Below are 21,256 nucleotides of genomic sequence, written 5' to 3'. Positions count from 1 at the left end.
CCTGAGCAGGGAGCCCAATGTGGGGCTCCATCTCAAGACCCCAGAATCATGACCTGAGCTGAAGGCAGACGCTTAACGACTGAGCCACCCAGGCGCCCCATCATTATGCATTTTAATCAAAACTCTAGTGTGTTTTATGGCTGGAATTGAGGGTGTGAAACTCCTGTCAAAAAATGAGACAGCTAGGGGCGCCTGGGTGGCTCAGTGGATTAAAGCCTCTGCCTTCAGCTCAGGTCATGATCCCAGAGTCCTGGAATCAAGCCCCGCATGGGGCTCTCTGCTCAGCGGGGAGCCTGCTTCCTCCTCTCCCTCTCTTTGCCTGCCTCTCTGCCTACTTGTGATCTCTGTCTGTCAAATAAATAAATAAAATCTTAAAAAAAAAAAATGAGACAGCTATAAACTTGCAGGCCAGGGAACAGCACTTGCTCGTGCCCTTCCCCTCTCTGCCCTCAGCCTCCCCTGCCCAAGGTGGGCTGACACCGCAGACAGGCTGAAACAATCCAACGATCTTACCACAAAGTCTCAGGCTCACCCCTGAGCTGTACTTTTTGCTGGACTAAGCAGGAGAAGCTAAGGTCAAGGTCACCACACTGGACAACGCATGAGTCAAGATAGCCCCTGCTCTCGACCACGTCTGCCTGTAAGTAACGGGGAGGATGTGGACAGAGGACAGCGGGGAGAAAAGACCTGTGCTTCCTGCCCCTGTTGGCTCACTACCTCGTGAGCCCCAGGCAAGTGACTTCTGGAGTCTGGAGTCGTTTCCTCATCTGAGAAAGGAGGGATTCACGTATTATTCAACAAATAATTATTTGTAATAATATAATTATTGAGCACTTTCTATGTTCCAGGTCCACTGCTGGGTGTTGGGACTACAATGTCAGAAAAATCAGCCTTGCTCCTGACCTGGTGGCTGACTGGGTCAGCGGTTCTCCACTCTGGCTGCACAATGTAATAATAATCGAGAGACTTTAACAATAGAACAAAACAACAACAGAACACCTTATCCCAGATTAACGGAGTATTCTGAGGGAGGGCCCTGGCACGGGGGGAAGCCACGGAAGAGATCCTTTCCAAGCATTTCTGATACCCAGTGAGGATTAAAGCCCACCAGACTTGGAGGATTTCTAATTTTCTATGGTTTTACAAATGAGTATTTTTAACAGGTCAACAATCTCCAAAATAAACTGTGGTTTCATCAGTAATTCTGAAGGGGCATGATGAAGGGTGGGGATTGTCCTAACGTGCTAACAGGGCTATCCTCCAAAGTGATACTTCCTGTGAGCCATCTCTAGCCTCGCTCATCTCTTGGAACCATATTCAAAAGTCACATGCATCATGTCATGAATGAGAATTCTCCCCAAGGGGTATATAGATGCCCGAGTCATTCCATTCCAGATTGGCTCCCTTGGGCCAAAGCACTATTTCCCAAACTCTAGTCATTCATGATCAGTGCTATTACTTAGACTTTTTCTTTAAAATTAGTGCACTAGAACAATAGGAGTGCTAGCCCCACGAAATATGAAAATCTATTATAAAGCCTCTTTAATTAAAAGAGGCACATGAATAAATATAGACCAATGGAATGGAACAGAAAATCCAGAAATAGGTCAAATTAGTTAAACATGACAAAAGACAGTATCTCAAACCAGTGGGAGAAAAATGAAATTTCAATAAGTGATATTGGGATAACTGAAAAAACAGGCAAAAAAAGGATAAAATTGGATCCCTCCTTCCAACTGTATACATCATTGCAACTTGGTGAGAGATTAAAACGTTTGGGTACCACAAGAAGAAAAGAAAGCATGCAAGCACTAGAAAAACCCAGGCAAAGCCAACCTGGAAGGATAGGAAACTCTGCAGCAGTGGCTGAAAATCAAGAAGCAATGCACAAGGGGATGAAAGCAATGAAACGTTTTCCTTTCTATTTAGTAATAATATTCGCAAAACCACATGCACAAAGCAACCTTTTCTGCATTGCTTCTGCTCCTCCTGCCTCACTGGTTCTGATTCTAGCCACCACTGAAGTGACCAGTCTCGCCCAGGCTCTGACCTACCTTCCCTGTCCCTGCTCTGGGCGATGCCATGGGAGCCCTCTCGGGGCCACCAGGGAACACCAACCCACTGTCAAAGGCAGACAGTAGCTGATGGGTATATGCTCCTCCCTTTCTCCCCACAAGTGCGAGTCCCGTGCAATGCAGTCATCATCAAGTCGGCAGCTTACGTCAAGGGCCTGATCAGGACAGAATGCCTATGTTGGCTCTTCCTCTTTCCTTCGCCCTGACCTCCCCTCATTCCTGCTCCCAGGGGGAACACTCCCTTGAAAGCTCCTCTCACATGGGCCTTTGTCTCAGATACAGCCCTCTGGGGAACTCAGTTAAAATAATGTGGATGTAATGCACTATTTTCTTCTAATGCATATAAAAATTACTATTAATATTTAAAAAGCACTCATCAGGAGAAACAGCACAACTCCCTACTGCTTAAGTGTGTGCCGTGAGCTTTCTTAAAAAGGGGACGAAGAGACTAACTTCACAAGGGCGATACCTAAAACATGACATCAGCCAGGTGACTGCGGTCAGTATCAGCCAGAGCGTGCCCTCTGCATGATATGAAGAAACGGCACCTCGGCGCCTTGGCTCTGTGGTCTTCCTCCCAGAACCCGCAACCCCACTCTAACCCTGAGAAAAACCCGAGACAAATTCCAACAAGGGGCATCCTACAATAATCTAATAAGTACTCCTTGAAACAAGTCAAGGTCATCAGAAATAAGGAAAGGCTGAAAAACTATCAAAGCCAAGAGGAGCTGAGGAGCTACAACAATGAAACGTGCTGTGGTGTCCCGGATGGGACCCTGGAACAGAAGGACACAAGGTAGAAGCAAGGAGTGAAGTATGGACTTTAGCTAATAAGAATGTGTCGATATTAGCTCATTAAGTATAACAAATGTCCCTTAAATATAAGATGTTGGTACCAGGGGAAATGACACAATTTATATGTGTGCAGGGTATATGGGAACTCTCTGTACTATCTGTTCAAATTTTCTGTAAACACAAAATTGTTCTAAAATATAAATTCTATTAATAGAAAGAGAAAAAGAGTTTTTTTGTTGTTTTTTTTTTTGAGAAAAAGAGATTTTAAGAAAGCATTCCTCCACCTCTGGCAATGGGATCTGCGTTTTAAAAGTAGCTTCACAAGTGATTCCCGGGCACGGTAAAGTTTGAGAAACATCCAAGACACCAAAAGTTACAGCACATAATGTCCTTACAAGGAAATAGCAGGAAAAACAATCCAGCCACACATCAACAAACAATCATGCCCCACAGCAGCCATATGGGAACAACAGACTAAAGCACCATCACCCCAGTTACGCAGTAAATCATTATTCCCATAATGAAACCGCTCCCGTTTGGATGCCAGCTTCCCCAATCTGGGGGTGGATGCCTGGAATGTTGTACTTGGAAGGACCCAGGTCAAGCTGGAATGACAATGTCATGATTCACTCTCCATTTTAGGTATAGGCGGCAGCATCAGTAGTGATGAAGTATTTACCAAGTGCCAGGCACGGTGCTAGGCTCTAGGGACCCACCAGCGATCAAAACAGGCATAATCCTCCATGAAGTATAGGAGAAAATATGTAAATAATTATAAAGAGTTACAGAAGATGAGATATGGGATGCCATGCAGGCAAGTAACAGGGAAGGGCCTTCAGGGAAGGGCTCAAGGATTAACTCCTGGAGGAAGTGACGTTATAGTCACTTACTTGAAAGAGAGAAAGAGAGTCCATGAGCAAGCTGGGGGCGGGGCGGGGGGCCAAGAGGAAGAGGGAGAAGCAGACTCCCCACTGAGCGGGAGCCCAGGCAGGATTTGAGACTAGGACCCTGGGATCATGACCCAGGCCAAAGGCAGATGCTTAACTGACTGAGCCACCCAGGTGCCCCGCAGTAACTATTTCTTTTTATTTTTTTAAATATTTTATTTTATTTATTTGTCAGAGAGAAGGAGAGAGAGAGAGCACACAGGCAGGCAGAGAGGCAGGCAAAGGTGGAGAGAGAAGCAGGCTCCCTGCCGAGCAAGGAGGCCATGCGGGACTCGATCCCAGGACCCTGGGATCATGACCCAAGCCGAAGGCAGTGGCTTAACCCACTGAGCCACCCAGGCGTCCCCGCAGTAACTATTTCTTAATGTAAATGTTCTGGTACAATGATCTCTTCTCCCGCCAAATAGCCTGCCTCCTTTTTTGTTTTTAACAGTTCTCCTTTGTATCTTTATAGATAATCATTTTTAGAAATTGAAGCATTAGTAAGAACTATGGCTTCCAAACCAAAAAATTACCACTTATGGAAGATGAATGATTCAGTGATTGACAAAGGGCAGAAGATCTGAATTTAGAATTGTTCCAGATTTTTCAGGGTTGATCTTCCTTGCAGACATAACGAATTGGGGTGGGGGAGGTAGGTAACTAAGCTTTATTGGACACCACAGGCTAAGAACTTTTTATGCATTCTCGACTGATCCTCACAAAACCCTGTGCAGGAAGTGGAATTATCCTCAGTACACGTGAGAAAAATGGAGGCTCATTAAGGTTAAGTAATTTGCTCAGTCAGGTAATGAGTGGCTCTGGAGCAGAATCAGGTCTGACTCTAAAATCCCCCTATTTAGAAAATAGGGGGCAAAGTGTGGCATAATACAAGTTTTTTAGAAAGTTTGTCCACACTCCAACATGAACTCCAAACTGAAGAGAAAATGTCTTTCACACAGCCTTAAAGACAAAGACACATGGTCCACCTGCACGCCAGCAGCTATGGAGGAATCGGGAACGGGGCTCCCCCCACTGGTGAGCACATGGAACCACACCATTTACTTCTGACCTTTCTCTTAGTCCTTTGTTTTGGGGGGAACCTCTACGTTAAGACAGGATTAAACCTCCTTTTATTAACTTTATCTCTTTCTTTCTCTCTTCTCTGTTTAAAATTAACATTCTGATGTTAATTATCAGAGAATATATTTGCAAATGACATATCCGATAAAGGGTTAGTATACGAAATTAAAATTAAAATGTTTATACCCTTTGATGCCAGTAATAATACTGTTTTACTAATTTATCTTAAGGAAATAATCAAAGATGTACCTAAGAATTATGTGCACAGACATGAACCACTGTGCTATTTACAATGACGAAACCCTAAAAGCAAGTTAACGGTCCTAAAATTGGAGTGCTGATAAATAAAGTATGGTATGCCATATAATAGATACTATTCGCCTACTTAAAATATTTTCAAAGACTATTTAACGAGGGGGTAAAACACACATGTTAAATGGAAAATATCCAATACACTGCCCAATATCAGTTTTGTGAAAATGTTCCCTTACGCGTGTAAAGGAACTAAAGCCCATGTTTAATGTGGTTTTCCCAAACAACAGATCAGTGCTGGTTTGTACCGTCTCTCTACCTTCCTATGCTTTCAAACTCTCTGCATGTAATATATACCACATTCAAATCAGGAAAAAGTTATTTTTCTAAAAAGTGAGAGAAAAGTTCCAACAGAAATTGTTTCTATGGTGATCTTCTTTTGGGCTAGGAAAGAGAAAATGAAGAGTTGTTTGCTGAGGGGGCCACTGCCCTTCCCCCCTCCCCCACCCTGAGGTCACCTGGAGATCCCCTTCATATTACTCTAGCACTTATGATACAGTCATTTAACAACTCAGTTACCATTAAGCTTATAGTCTACTGCAAAGTTCAAACTTGGGTAGTATATAGATTCCCTTTAAAGGGAACCTGATTTATTTTCATGCAGTTTATTTATGTACAACTACAAATGTAAGGTTAAATTTATTATGTTTACAACTAGATACAAACAAAATGACCAAACCAGCAAAATTCAAAATGACAGTCCTTTAACAAAAGGATGATTTTGCTCATATTAAAAATCATCATCAACCCACAACTTTATAGTCAATTAATCTTTGAAGAGGCAGGAATGAATATCCAAAGGAAAAAGATGGTCTCTTCAACAAATGGTGTTGGGAAAACTGGACAGCAACGCACTGAAGAATGAACCTGGACCACTTTCTTACACCACACACGAAAATATATTCATAATAGGAGCTCCTGGCTGGCTCACCTGGTTAAGTGTTCAACTCTTGGTTTTGGCTCCTGTCATGATCTCAGGGTCATGAGTTCGAGCCCCGGTCAGGTGGTCAAGCTCTGTGCTCAGCAAGGAGTCTGCTTAAGACTCTCTCTCCCCCTCCCCCTGCTTTTTCCCCCACTCCCGTGCACATGTAGGTGCTCTAAGAAATAAATCTTTTTTAAAAATAAATTCAAAATGGATTAAAGATCTAAATGTGAGACATGAAACCAGGCAGCAATCTCTTTGACATTGGCTGTAGCAAGTTCTTTCTAGACACATCTCTGAAGACAAGGGAAACAAAAGCGGAAATGAACTAGTGGGACTTCATCAAAATAAAAAGCTGCTCAGTGAAGGAAACAACAAAAGGGATCCTGTGGGATGAGAGAATATATTTGCAAATGATATATCCGATAAAGGGTTAATGCTCAAAATACAGGGGCACCTGGGTGGCTCAGTGGGTTAAAGCCTCTGCCTTCGGCTCAGGTCATGATCCCAGGGTCCTGGGATCAAGCCCCACATCGGACTCTTTGCTTGGCGGGGAGCCTGCTTCCCCCTCTCTCTCTGCCTGCCTCTCTGCCTACTTGTGATCTCTGTCAAATAAATAAAATCTTTAAAAAAATACACAAAGGATTTATACAACTCAAAAAACTCCACAAATAATCCAATTAGCAAAAATGAGTAGAAAACACAAATAGACATTTTCCCAAACAAGCCACACAGATGGCCAACAGACACATGAGAAGCATCAGGGAAACGCAAATCAAAACTACAATGACGTATCACCTCACACCTGTCAGAATGGCTAAAAAGAACACAAGAAACACATGCTGCCGAGAATGTGTAGAAAGGGGAACTCTCCTGCACTGGTGGTGGGAATGCAAACTGGTGCAACCACTCTGGAAAACAGTATGGAGGTTCCTCAAAAAGTTAAAACTAGAGCTACCCTATGACCCAGCAATTGCACTACTAGATATTTGTACAAAGAATACAAAATACTAATTCAAAGGGAGACATGCACCCTGATGTATACAGCAGCATTATCTACAATAGCCAAAAAAGGAAAAGAGCTCACAAGTCCACAGACTGATGAATGGGTAGAGGATATATGATGTGTGTGTATACATATACACGCATGCACAAAGAAATATATATAATGGAATATTACTCAGCCATAAAAAAGAACAAAATTCTGGCATTTGCAATGGTGTGGATAGAGAGTATTATGCTAAGTGAAATAAGTCAGAGAAAGACAAACCCCATATGATTTTACTCATAGAATTTAAGAAACAGGGGCACCTGGGTGGCTCAGTGGGTTAAGCTTCTGCCTTCGGCTCCAGTCATGATCTCAGGGTCCTGGGATCGAGCCCCACACTGGGCTCTCAGCTCTGCAGGGAGCCTGCTTCCCCCACTCTCTCTGCCTGCCTCTCTGCCTACTTGTGATCTGTCAAATAAATAAATAAAATCTTAAAAAAAAAAAAGAATTTAAGAAACAAACAAAAAACGATTAAAGGGGAAAAAAGCGGGGGAGAGAGGGAAACCTAGAAACAAGCTCTTAACTATAGAGAGCGGCTGGGCAGGGGGATGGGTGAGACAGGTGATGGGGATTAAGGAGTGCACGTGTTGTAATGAGCACCGGGTGCTGTATGATGTCTTGAATTACTAAATTGTACACTTGAAACTAGTACTACACTCAAAGCTAACTGAAATATAAATAAAAATTTAAAATAAAATACAATAAATGGCACTATGATTCATGGTGACCTCTTTTCACCAGCTTGGGAAATCACCAGCATAAGCTATTAGAACCATTTCCGCACATGTCTCACACAAAGAACCCTGGAATACTGCTGACTCGAATGAGTCTTTTCTCAAACACTCTGAGATAGGTTTCTGAATTGCTCTGTATTCTTCGACAAAATGCTGACATTAAAATTTCCGTTAAAAGTAAAACTCGGGGCCTGGGTGGCTCAGTTGGTTGCGAGTCCAACTCCGGATTTCACTCAGGTCACGATCTCAGGGTCCTGAGATGGAGCCCCACGTTGGCCTCTGTACTCAGCATGGAGCCTACTTCTCTCCTGCCTCTGTTCCTCCCCTTGCTCACACACGCGCGTGCGTGCTCTCTCTCTCTAAAATAAATAAATAAAATCTTTAAAAAAAAAAGTAAAAACCATCGTCTACAAGGTCAATAAAGCAGTGGCACCAGCCGAAAAACAGGCAGACAGAACAACAGAAGAGAGCCCAGGTCTCCCTAGGCTTCCTAATATGACTTCCAAGGACTCCCTCCATGACCTGGAGAAACGCTCTTCTGGCCCCATTCTGCAGCACTACGTTCAGAAATGTACTTGGACCCACATGTGTTAGCTAGTACAGGCTCACGGTGACAAGTAAGGACTGTGTTTGTGCCTGTGTATCTGGTCCTGGGCCCTGCAATCCCACTGCAGTCTGTATAACTCCAAGACTGATAAAATGCACTTGGCCCAGATGAGGTAGATCCCTGGCACAAAACCAGACCTGTCGGATGCTGGACCGGCTGTGTCTTACATACACAGGGCAGGCCCTGCTGGGGGCAGGTAACTGCTCTGAGGACTAGGGGTTGATCCTTATTCAGATGTGACTGGTTGCAACCATGCACCCTTGAAGACGACTGTGAGCTCCAGATGCCTGTATCGCCATCTAACGAGGAAATGTTCCCGATACCTCCGCCATGTATCGACTGGTACAGTCAAGTAACTGACCAGTTTGATTTTTTTAAAAGATTTTATTTATTTATCTGACAGACAGATCACACGCAGGCAGAGAGGGAGGAAGGGAAGCAGGCTCCCTGCTGAGCAGGGAACCCGATGCGGGATTCGATCCCAGGATCCTGGAACCATGACCTGAGCCGAAGGCAGAGGGTTTAACCCACTGAGCCACCCGGGTGCCCTGACCAGCAGTTTTGAAGAAAAAGGTAATTTTGATCTTCACCTCATAGTCCAGACAAATTGAAGGATGACTTTTTTTTTTAAAGATATTTATTTGACAGACAGACAGAGAGGCAGGCAGAGAGAGAAGGAGGGGAAGCAGGCTCCCTGCTGAGCAGAGAGCCCAATGTGGGGCTCGATCCCAGGACCCTGGGATTATGACCTGAGCCGAAGGCAGCGGCTTTAACCCACAGAGCCAACCAGGAACCCCAAAGGATGGCTTTTTCATATTTTATATATAAAATAGAAAAACAATTTAATACTTATCAAACTTCTAAAGGAATGCTATCTTCAGCATAAAAAATGACAGGAAAACCACAAAGAAAAGGACTTAATGACATAAAAATCTTAACCTTCTATATATCAGATCTTTAAAAGATAAAAAGGCAGATAAGGAAAATGTTCAGAGAAAATGTTCCCCAAAGATAAATGACGAAAGCATATCAACAGAAATACACTGTATACTGTGTATGTGGGGGGTTCGGTTTTTAAGAAAAAAAGGATGCAGAAAGGGATCTAGTATATCATTTAAGGATGGGGACTATTTGGGAGGGGAGGTCTGGTTCTTTTCACCTCCCTACCCTCCTAATCCAGCATCAGGAACCAGTAAGCCCTCAAAAAATGATTTTTTGAATGAAGACATGAAAATACATTAGGTCTGTTAGGAAAAGGGAAGGATTCAGGCAAATAGTCTACAATAGAAAGAAAAACTCAGATACAACCTTAATTATCTGAGGAGTTTGATTCAACAGGACTTTTTTTTTCCTAAAATATGTGAAAAATATGTGCCTCAAATGTTCAGTTTATTCACGAGGATGCATCTTGAGCCCTATGCCTTTCTTAGACACTCCTGCAAAGGGATGCTTTGGAAACTACCTTGATACCTTTATGAACAGGCCCCATCTCCATACCCCCATGAGATTATCTAGCAAGAAAAATGTATTACTTTCACTGAAAAAACTCAGCATTGAACAGAAAGCAAAATACTTTTCATGGATGAACCAAGTTGCTTATAAATATCCCAATCAAATGAGCTGACAACAGAGGTAATGAATATACTCCTTTGACTCATTTAGGTCCTAGTGCAAAAGCCAAGTACTCGGGGTACAAGTCGATGTACGCACGTTGGTGCTTAACTCTAAACAGTCTGTGACAGATAACCATGGTGAACTGTCAGCAGCATTTTTAAAAAAACTGTGTAACAAACTATAGAAGTGATTCCTGAAAAAAAATCGGTGTAAAAAACAGATAACTTAAAAAGAATAACTGAATGGCCCACTTTGGAAAAGCCAATTATAAACTTTCATTTCTACAGTCATGCCATTTTATCTGATCCAAAAGAACAGAATATGAGAATGCTATTATGCTATTGTTGATCAAAAGATTAAATGTTCTATTCAAGAGGACCAGATAAAGGGTAATTTTTAACAAATAAACCAGGAAATCAAAACAAAAGAAAGAAAGAAATACGGAAAAAAGAGAGGAAAGCATGTGCTTCCAGTATCTTTTGCATCACAGTAATGACCTGCACTAAACTCTCATTTTTTCAACTAATTATATATTACGAGGAAATAAAGATTTAATTTTGAGATTATCTTAATTCTAAGAGTATCTCACAAACTGACAATCTAATAGAGTTGACATAACACACGAAAACGGCTGTTATTGATTGATTTAAAGAGTTTATTTATTTACTTGACAGAGAGAGAGAGCGCGCGCGCACAAGTAGGCAGTGGCGGGCAGAGGCAGACCCTGGGATCATGACCTGAGTCAAAGGCAGTGGTTTAACCGACGGAGCCACCCAGGCTCCCTGAAAATAGTTGTTATTATTCTCCACAGCGTTTTCTATAGGCTGCTAGCTTACACATCCTGCAGAATTCAATCCTGACCAAACTGCCCCTAACCCGCATGAATGAAGAGCTTTTATTTCCAGCAACCTTGGACTAAGTAAATCAGAACAATATCTAACCGAAGAGAAGGAGACAAGCAGGAAAAGAATATAATAAATATTTGCATGGAGGCCTAGAGGAGGAAGAAATGTCAGAGTCAGGAAAGTGAGCTCAGTATTCAGAGCTACTTCTCCTTGGGGGTGTTTGCCGATTCCAAAGGGAACCGCTAAAAGTTTGGTGTTGGCTTAGGGAGGGAAGGTGCTAGTGGAGAGCTGAACCCTGGGAGTAAAGGTGGACCAAACAGGCTGGTCCTCACAGGGACTGCAGCTCGGTTTAGAAAGAGCTCGATCCCTGAGACTGCACTGAAGTGACTCCAGATCCCAAGTGCCCCATTCGCCTGACGAAAGCAAATGTGGATTCTCTCCGGCAGAGGAAAACATCACCTTAGATCTCCAACAATTTCTACAAAATAATTAAGCAAATTCAATGGCCAGGACAAAATTAAAGAAACAAAACAAAACAAAAACTAGGCACATAAGGAGACAAGATGAAATAAATGAAAACCGAGAGAAAATAGATAGCAGACAAGACTCACAATTAGTGCCACAATCGGACAAACCTTGAGATAATTATGCATACCATATTCAAGGAGATAAAAGACAAGATTGATAATTTTGGCAGATAACGGTAAGCTATAAAAAGAAAACCACATGGAAATTAAAGAATTGAAAAATATATAACTGAAATGAAAAACTCAACTGAGGCATGCCCAGCTGGCTCAGTGGGTAGAGCATGTGATTCCTGATCTTGGGCTTGTGAGTTTGAGCCCATCTTGGGTGTTAAAAAAAACAAAATCAAAAAAACACAAAGGGGCACCTGGGTGTCTATCAGTTAAGTGTCAGAATTCAGCTCAGGTCCTGATCTCAGGGTCCTCAGATAGAGCCCCACATTGGGCTCCCTCCTCAGTGGGAAGTCTGCTTTTAACTCTGCCTGTCCCTCTGGTTTGAGCTGGCTCTCTCTCTTTTTCTGAAATAAATAAATAAAATCTTTAAAAAACAAAATAACCCCACCCTCAACCGATGGTTTAATTGATCATTTATAGCAGAAGAAAAAGAGATAAGTGAGGAGATACTCAGAATGAGGACAGAGAGACAAACAGAAAACACAGAAGAAAGGCTAAGAGACAGAAAATCTAATGAAAGATCTAACATGTTTAACTGGAGTCCCAGAAAGAAAGGTGAGATAGAATGGGGCAGAAGTAATATTTCATGTATTAATGGCTGATGACTTCTAAACCTAATGAAAGATGTAAGGCCACAGATTCAAGAAGACCTAAGCATTCCAGTCATAAGTTAAAAAAAATAACAATAATAAAAAATAAAAAATCCCACCAGGAACAGCATAGAAAAATTGCTGAAAACCAAAGACAAAGAGACTATTTTAAAGGCACCCAGAGAAAAAGACTGCTTTCAAGAGAATGACAGATTGACAAGTGACTTCTCAAAAGAAGTAATCCAAGTCAGGGATAATGAAATGTCTTTGAAATGCTTAAAGAAAACAATGGCAAACAAAGAATTCTTTAAGTACCTAAAAGGCCCTTCACAATGGAGGAAAATGTTCTAAAATTAGATTGCAGTAATGGTTGCAAAACTGTGAAAATACTAAAAACCACGGAATTGTATACTTTAAATGAGCACATTTTACGCTGTGTGAATTGTATTTCAATTAAGCTATTGGTTTTTTTCTTTTTAAAAAATTGAATTAAATCTAATTTTTTTGTGTGTATTCCAAAATTCATTGTTTATGCACCACACCCAGTGCTCCATGCAATTCATTCCCTCTTTAATACCCACCACCAGGCTCACCCAAGACCCAACCCTCTCCCTCCAAAACCCTGAGATTGTTTTTCAGAGTCCACAGTCTCTCATGGTTTGTCTCCCCCTGGGATTTCCCCCAACTTCCTTCTCCTCTCCATCCCCTCATGTCCTCCATGTTATTCCTTATGCTCCACGAATAAGCAAACCATAGGATAATTGACTCTCTCTGCTTGACAAACACACTGTAAGAATCTGTCACCCCACACCTGCACTAAAGGAACACTAAAGGGTATTCTTCAGAGAAACGAAATGGTCCCAAATGGAAGTATGGAAGATGACGAAGAAGGCGTTGAAGAAATATGGGGAAAAGATGACCTTTTTGATAATCAGTGCTGAATAAACGGTGCTGGTAAAAGTGAAATGTAATCCCCTTTTCCACAAAAAATCAATTCCACAAAAAGTTACACACACACAAATACACAAAGTCACACAAAAACAAATTCCAAGTGAACTGTGTAGATCTTAATTCGAAGGGCAAAACAGTAGGATTTCTGCAAGGTGTTTTAAGAAGCAATCTTCTTGACTTCAGACTGGAACTACAAATTAGGAGAGAAAAGCCATGTAAATCCCAAAGAAAAATGGGCAAAACAACTGAACAGGCACTTAATAATAAAAGAGGCTACCAAATAAACACGAGCATGACCTCATGGGTCGGCAGGAAAGTACAATCTAAAACCACAGCGGGATACACTTCGCACTCGGCAGGATGGCTAAAGTTTAAGACTGACAATACCTAGTGCTGCCAAGGACATGGCGCACAAGAACTCTCAAACGCTTGCGGAAGGAGTCAAATGCTTTGGAAACTTGGTATCATCTATTAATTCTGAAGGCATGCCAATCTTTTGATCCAGAAATTCCACTGTTAGCTATGTCCCCGACAGAACTGAGTGCGCGGGGGACACAGACGTGTATGCACGACAGCCAAAAGGCAGACACAAGTCAAACGCCCACCGCCAGGGGGCTGGACAAACTGCGGCATGTTCATACAATGGGCTGCTACAGGTTAGGGAGCAAATGGATGAACCTCGAAAACAACTTGGGGGAAGGCAGGCAGACACAAAAGAACACTCATTGTATTGTTCCGTTCACGTAAAGTTCACGAAACAAGCAAGGCGAGACCGCAGACACCGTAGGTGCGACGGGCTGTGTGTTTGGAGGCACAATTACCCAGAAAAAAGGCAAGGGGGTGATCACCCCGACCAGCGAGGGTCGGCGACCGCGGGGGAAGGATTCCGGCTCGCGGGCGCCCGCAGGGCTGTATCTCTTGGCCTGACAGCCAGCAGAGCCCCGGCTGGGGACGGCTCGGGCCGGGCTGCCCTGGGGTCCGGCACTGCCCGGCGCGCGAGAAGCCGGGGAGAGGGGAGGGGGCGCGAGACGCGTGCGGCTGCGGGAAACCGCCGAAGCGGGGCTCGCAGCGCGGCCGGGGGGCGCCGGGGAGGGGAGGCCGAACGGCCGCGGCCCGGCGCCGCCACACCTGCCCGCCGGCCCGGCCCCCCGCCCCGCAGGTGCCCCCCGCCGCCTCCACCGGCCGCCCGCGCCGCCCCCGCCCGCCGTCCTCGACGCCCCCGCACCGCCCCCGCCGACGCCCCCGCGCGCCCGCCCCGTCCTTTCCCGCCGCGCGGCTCGCCCGACTCACCTCATTGTCGCTGCCGGGGCGGGCGCGCGGGGCCGGGGGGCGCGGCGCGGGGCGCGGGGCGTTAGCGGGGGAGCCGGCCCCGGGCGCGGCGGCTCCGCGTCTCGCTGGGCTGCGGGGGGCAGCGGGGGAGCATCTTCTCGGGGCGGGCGTCCGGGCCGCTAGCTGCGGAGACGGGCTGCCGCGGCGGCGCCTGACAGCTGGGCCCCGGCCCCTGCCATCTTGGCGGGCGCGTGCCCGGGCCGGCGTGTGCGCGCGCCGCCGGGGGCAAGGCGGGCGGCGGAGGGGAGGGGGCGAGCGCGCGCCCGCCTTAACTCGGGGCGCCGGCCCGGGCGGGCGCGGGCGGCGCGGCGACGGCCGAGGAGGAGGCGGGGGGCGCGCGCGGGCGAGCTCCGCCGCGAGCCGGGACTGAGGGGGCGTCCCTCCGCCCGCCGAGGGGGCGCGCGCGTCTGCGTCCCGCCGCCCCCGGCCGCCGAGGGGCGTGCGCGCGCGGCGGCCCGAGCCCGACACAAAAGGCGCGGGGCCCAGCCGCCCGCGCCTCCGGGAGCGCAGAGCCGAGGGCTGCGAGGGGCGGGGCGGAGCTGCGAGGGGCTGGGCTTCTCGGGAAGGAGGACCCGCGACGGACAGGCCGGAGCTTCGGGGGCCGGGCTGTGGGGACTGGGCTTCCTGCGAGGGACGAGCCGCGGGGGGCGGGGCTTAGGACAGAGGGGGCGGGGGAGGACCAGCGAGGGGCGGAGCCGTGAGGGTGAGGTGGAGTCGTGGGCGGGGCGGGGCGCCAGGCCGGCACGTGGAGCGCAGAGCCCCCCCCCGCGTGGGGCGCCCCCAGCATCCACCAAGGGCGCTTAGTATGCCGGCGTCGGTGTGAGTGGGCTCGGGGGTTCCCCCTCCCCTTGCGGTGCTCCGCAGCTGCTCGGACGAAGGGGGCAGCCGGGATCCGAGGGGTGTCGAGGTTACCGACCAGTGAGCCCTCTTTTTGTAAGTAGCCAGGTCTGGGACCGGGAGTCGAAGCTTTGGGGTTACAGCAACACGTGGAGGACGTCCCCTAGCCCAAGGAGCGCCTTATCAGGCGCCCCCAAACCTCACCTGTGAAAAATCACAGCACAAAACAGGCGCTCCCGGTTTTCACCGGTTGTTAAGTTCCCACCCTTCCTAAAGGTTAGCGATCTTCATTGCTGGCTAGAAACCTCCGGGGTTGCACTGCCCATATCTAAGTGGACACAGATCGTCGTGCTTGCTCAATTCTGCCTCTGGTGCTCCCTCTCCTGTCTTTCACAGTAACATGGAAATCATAGCTACCTTCTTAAAAATTGAGTCCAAACAAGAGCATATCAAGCATTTGGCAACGTTTGGGATTTAGGGCGGGGAAGCGTCGCTGTTTTACTCCTGGCCGGGATGAAGAGGCTCTGTGACTTTTGTGGTTTTGCCCGCGGTACAGGAAGTGGTGGAGCCGGTTCTCAGTCCAGGATTTCTCTGACTCAGAATCCCAGTGCCCGTTCGTTCTGGTTTGCTGCAGTTGAACGCGGTTCTCGGGGGGAGCAGGATGGCTCTCTAGGTGCTCACTCCCCTCCGTATCACCTACCTCTCCCTCACCATCCGCTTGTCATGAGTTCCTTAGGGACTGATCGTCACATTTTCCCTTTCTTTCTATTTGTTGGAGCTGGAGTCTTCAAACTCAAAAGGACACATTCGTCCCCTACGGTCTTGTTAGCAGGTCCAGAGGGTTTCAGCTCCTTCTCACCTTATTTGTCCCCCTCCTGCCAGGGTCGAGGTTGGCTCACTGCTACAGAAGAGACTGGTTAGACACTACAGATGACTAAAATGGACAATCTGCAGGGCACCTGGAGACATGCAGGGTGTTCTGTATAGGCAGTGTCACTCTTGGTCAGTGCACATTGGACTGTGGGAGATCACCAACCCTGGCCCCTGGGATGTTGGCCTGTTTGTTCCCAGCTTGATTTATTGGAGCTTGGGGCCCACGCTGACCTCTCTGGTGCCTTGGAGTCTGATAAGTTGTTACTATCCTGTAACTGGAAAAGGGTCACCGGGCCCTGTTGGTAACAGATTTACTATAGAGCATTATTAGCACCAAAGGTGTGGGAAATATACCTCCTGTCGACCTTTCCTGCTAACCACCAATATCCTGGAACAATTAAGACAGGAGGACAGAGAATTTTGATGCTGGAAGGGAACTGCAAATCCTTCTGTTGGTAGGAGATGGAGGGGTGGGATCCCAAGAAAGTGAAAGGGGTCCAACATCACTCAGTGCATTTGTAAGATCAGCTGTGGGGCTCCTGGAGAGATCACTTCCTGGATCCTGTGTCTGAGCCTCAGAGGGCTTCATGAGCAGCAGGAAGGGCTGGGGAGGACAGATAGGGACCACTTGTGCTCTAAGCTGAGGGCTGCTCCTCCATGAATGGGTGTTGGTCGTGCCCACCAGCCCAGGATGCTTAGGGAGGAGAACTCCACGTGTTGCCACTCTACCGGCAGTGTAGACCTTTCTGAGCCTCCCTTTCTCACCCCACAGACGGGACTCCTACATCCTCGTGGGCACGGCTGAGGAACAGCACAGTGTAGGCTCCTGAAAAGACTTTCCACCCTCCCCCAGCAGCCTCACTCTTGCCTCTCCATCCCCTCCCCACTAACTATACGTTTTTGAAACCAGTCTACTTAGCATGTTTCCCATTTACTGAAAACGCCTTGCCACTTCAAGGCACATGAATTCATGTTTTGCACTCTTCCGATAAAAAGAACTTTAACATATATTTGACACGTATGGTCCCTAAGTGATTTGTGTCTGAAGGTCACCCTTCCTCAGATTTGAAAAGATTGCTCACCAAAGCCAGTGATTTTGTGACACGTGATGTGTGACATTGTAGGACACGTAGCCAGGCTTACTACCCATGGGTCAACTGGAAGACCCTCCTGGACTGGTTTTCCCATTTGTGGGGGAGGCAGGAAACACAGGCATTCTGCTGTTAGCCTCGGCAAGTCATAGAGCCACAGACACGTAATAGAGCCAGGAAACCCTCAAAGATATCTGTCTAACCTCCTGTCCAGAGGGTGAAACTGAGGCCTGGAGAAGTCACATAGGCCAGTGGATGAAGAGCCAAAAGGACACAGGTTCCTGCAGACCCCACGTTTCAAGACTGCTGATGTTACCCCCTGCTCCCTCCCTGTTTCTTGGGGCTTTTCCAGATGGGGGGGGGGTCACTGTTGAGGAACCAACCCTGTGTACCATCTTCTCTCTCTCGGTGTTGCCAAACAAAACCTCACTCACCCCAACTAATCAAAAGAAACACAGTTGCTTTCGATGATTCACCAATGAGACCATGTCTGGTTTATATTAACAGCAGAAGTCAATTACTGCTCCATGCCAGAACCCAGAGTGAAGACACGCTTCTTTGAAGTGAAGACAACAGATGTCTCAGAGACCTTGGGGACCACCTGTGACACGGCACCTTTTTTTGAAAATCTGCCTTTGCACCATTAACCTCATTGACCAACTCACTTATTACCAACAGTGTTTTCCTTGAATATAACACAGTTCATTTTCAATCATTCATTCATCCAAGGTTTTTGAGCACCTATGTATCTCGGCCTTGCTGATGCCCAGGACGCTGCTGCTGTCTACCTGGCAAACCATCTTCAACCCCCACTCACCTGTCCCCTCTCTCTCAGAACCCTAAACACCCCCTCCCCCCAGAGCTGCAGGCACCATCCTCCATACTGCTTGGGGGTGTGGGGCTCGGCCCCATCACAGCTTCACCATCTCATATTGCGATGGTCTTTTTGACCTGCTGGCTCGCCCGCTAGATCATGAACTTCATGAGGACAGCATGCAGGTCTTATTCCTCTTTTGACCCCACATCTGTTACAGCACAGAAGTGAGGAGACCCTGTTGACTCTTTGCACTCGTCCCAGCAATGCCTGCAGGAGCCACTCATTTTGGAAATCCAAGCTCCTGTTTGTGCTCCTGTTCCATCTGGAAGGAAACAGAAATTACTTCTGGCCCATTTTACCTTCCACGCGCTCAAGGATGGCCTGTGGCTCATAGCTGGAGCTTCTCTTTTGACTCCACCTCTCAGGCTTTTCAGCTCAAAAAGCAGCTCTCCTTAAAGTCATGTTTCACCCTCTTTGAAGGCTCAGGAAGGGGCAAGTCTTGGGAGAGGGGCCTGTGGTGGTCATCTTGGGGATGACTCCAGCTTCCTGCTGAGTGTCTCAAAGACCTGGACCAACCGAGGGGAAGCTTGGCCAGGTATGTGTGTTGAGGGTCTGGAGAGGAGGACCTTGGGTACCCTTTCCGCAGAGGGCAACTTCTTAGTGCCTCTCTTTGCAATGGGAGAAGCAGATTGGGGACCCAGATTGGAGCAGGCCTACTTTTTTTGGAGGAGCCTGGAGCCAAGTCCTGCCATCCCAGGCTACCTGAGTGTTTCCACTTAATTACGTTTAGAAAGCTGAGCCAAGGGCATCCCTTAGGCCACGCTGGCCAGCAACCCAGGAGAGAGCTGCTGATCCTTTTCATGGGAGCCCCAAGGCCTTTGGGAAAGAATGTCCCATCCAGCCCCACCCTAGGGAGGCCCAACCTCCCTTGGGCCTTCCCAGCCCTGGAGATGAGGTCTCAGCTTGCGGGGCAGGGGGGGAGGTTGATACCATCATCCCTGGGGAAGACACTCCCTGGCCACTCCTCTCTCCTAGCTGTCCCACACCTGCTTAGACCCTGACAGCCAGGCCTTTGTGGGGCCGAGGGGACCTGCCTACAATGGGGCTGGGAGGCCTGGGCCTCTGAGCACACATTTTAGGGGACTTGGGAAATCTGAAGTCTTCGATCCCCTCACATGATGCTCTACCAAGAGAACGAGAAGTCAGCAGGTGGCCTGTCTAATGGAGGGAATGATAGAGAAGTTACAAGAAGAGTCAAGAAGATCTTGCTTGAGAGCAATATGAGAACAAAAAGTAATTCTTAGGAATAAAAACATTATTTTCAAAATTGAAAAAGTTAATTAGAGGTAGTAAAACCCAGAAAAGACACTGATCTAGAACAAGTGTTGGCATACTTTTCCTACAAAGAACAAGATAATAAATATTTTTGGCTTTTTGCAGGTCATTCAGTTTGTGTCATAACTACTCCACTTGGCCATTGCAGCTTGAAGACAGTCATGGCCAATCGATGAATGAATGGACGTGACTTTGTTCCAATAACACTTTGTTTACAAAAACAGGTGTCAGGCTGGATTGGGTCTGCAGGCCATAGTTGGTTGACTTGTGCCCTAGGAAATCAAACAAAAAAATCTATTTCACAAAGCAGACAGAGTACAGAAGGAAGAAATAGAAATTATCATTGATAAAATAAAACACATAAATGATAGATTCAAGAGATCTGACTTCTCAATAGTAAGAATTCCAAAAGGAATGGCAGGAAGAGAAGTCACAATTGAGGACAAAATAGAGTTTTTAAGTCAAAAGAGCTCATCAGAAGAATGAATGCTTTTTTCTAAGACCAGGAACAACACAAGGTTATCTTCTCTTCCCACGGCTTTTCAATACTGTCCTGGAGGTAATTAGGCAAGAAGGGGGTGGAAAGGCATTCCATTGAAAAGAAAGATGGCAGATGACATGATCTTGTGTATAGCAAATCTTAAGGAATCCATTAAAAAATTAATAAAACCAACAACTAAGTTCAGTAAGGTTGCAGGATGCAAGATCAATATCCAAAAAATCGACTGTATTTCTATATACTTGCCATGAACAATTTGAAAATGAAATTAAGAAAAAAATTCTACTTTGAAACATTGAAAAAATAAAATATTTAGGGATAAACTTGATAAAAGAAGTGCAAGACATACACTGGAAACTACAAAATGTCACTGAAAGAAATTAAAGTAGACCTAAATAAATGGAAAGACATCCCATGTTCATGGATTGGAAGACGTGGTATTGTACAGATGGCAGTACTCCCCACATTGACTTACAGATGCAGTGCAATCCCTGTCAAAATCGCCCCCTTTATTTTTTTCCCAGAAATTAGCAACATGATTCAAAGACTCATTTGGAAATGCAAAAGATCTAGAATGACTAAGACAGTCTTGAAGGAGAACACAGTTGGAAGATTCATATTACCTGAGTTCAAAATTTACAGCAAAGCTATAGTAGTCAAGTACAGTACTGGCTCGCAGAGAGTTAGGTATAGATACAGATTGATTGATGGAATAAAGAGTCCAGAGATAAACCCTTACGTTGATGTGCAGTTGATTTTTAACAAGGGGGTCAAGAAAATTCAGTGGAAGAAAGAGGAATCTTCAATAAATGATGCTGAAACAACTAGAAATCCCCAGGCGAAAGAAGGAAGTTTAGTACTTCACATCATATGCAACAATTACCTTAAAATGGTTCATAGACCTAAATGGAAGAGCCCAAACTATAAAACCCTTAGAAGAAAACAGCTGTGTAAATCTTTCTAACCTTGGGGCGCCTGGGCAGTTCAGTGGGTTAAAGCCTCTGCCTTCAGCTCAGGTCATGATTCCAGCATCCTGGGATCCAGCCTGGCATTGGGCTCTCTGCTTAGCGGGGAGCCTGCTTCCCCCTCTCTCTCTGCCTGCCTCTCTGCCTACTTGTGATCTCTGTCAAATAAATAAATAAAATCTTTAAAAAAAAAACCAAAAACCTTTCTAACCTTGGGTTCGGCTAAGTTTTCCTAGCTATGACACCAAAAACACAAACAACAACAAAAAAGAAACAACCGAAGAAGAAACAGATACATTGAATTCCATCA

General features: G+C 46.2%; 1 protein-coding gene across 1 annotated transcript in view; it reads right to left on the bottom strand.

Annotated features, from left to right (window-relative positions):
- Window positions 1-14,610, bottom strand: part of EVL (Enah/Vasp-like) — a 145,888-nt gene extending 131,278 nt beyond the window's left edge. The window contains exon 1 of the mRNA XM_046009086.1: window positions 14,491-14,610. Within this exon, the coding sequence (XP_045865042.1) occupies window positions 14,491-14,495 (5 nt within the window). The 5' untranslated portion in view covers window positions 14,496-14,610. The remainder of the gene's footprint in view (window positions 1-14,490) is intronic.
- Window positions 14,611-21,256: the final 6,646 nt, after the last annotated feature.

This window comes from Meles meles, chromosome 6 (genome assembly GCF_922984935.1).
Source record: "Meles meles chromosome 6, mMelMel3.1 paternal haplotype, whole genome shotgun sequence".
In the NCBI taxonomy this organism is placed as follows: domain Eukaryota; kingdom Metazoa; phylum Chordata; class Mammalia; order Carnivora; family Mustelidae; genus Meles; species Meles meles.
The sequence above is the reverse complement of the archived record's forward strand: the minus strand, read 5'-3'. Positions and strand labels throughout refer to the sequence as shown.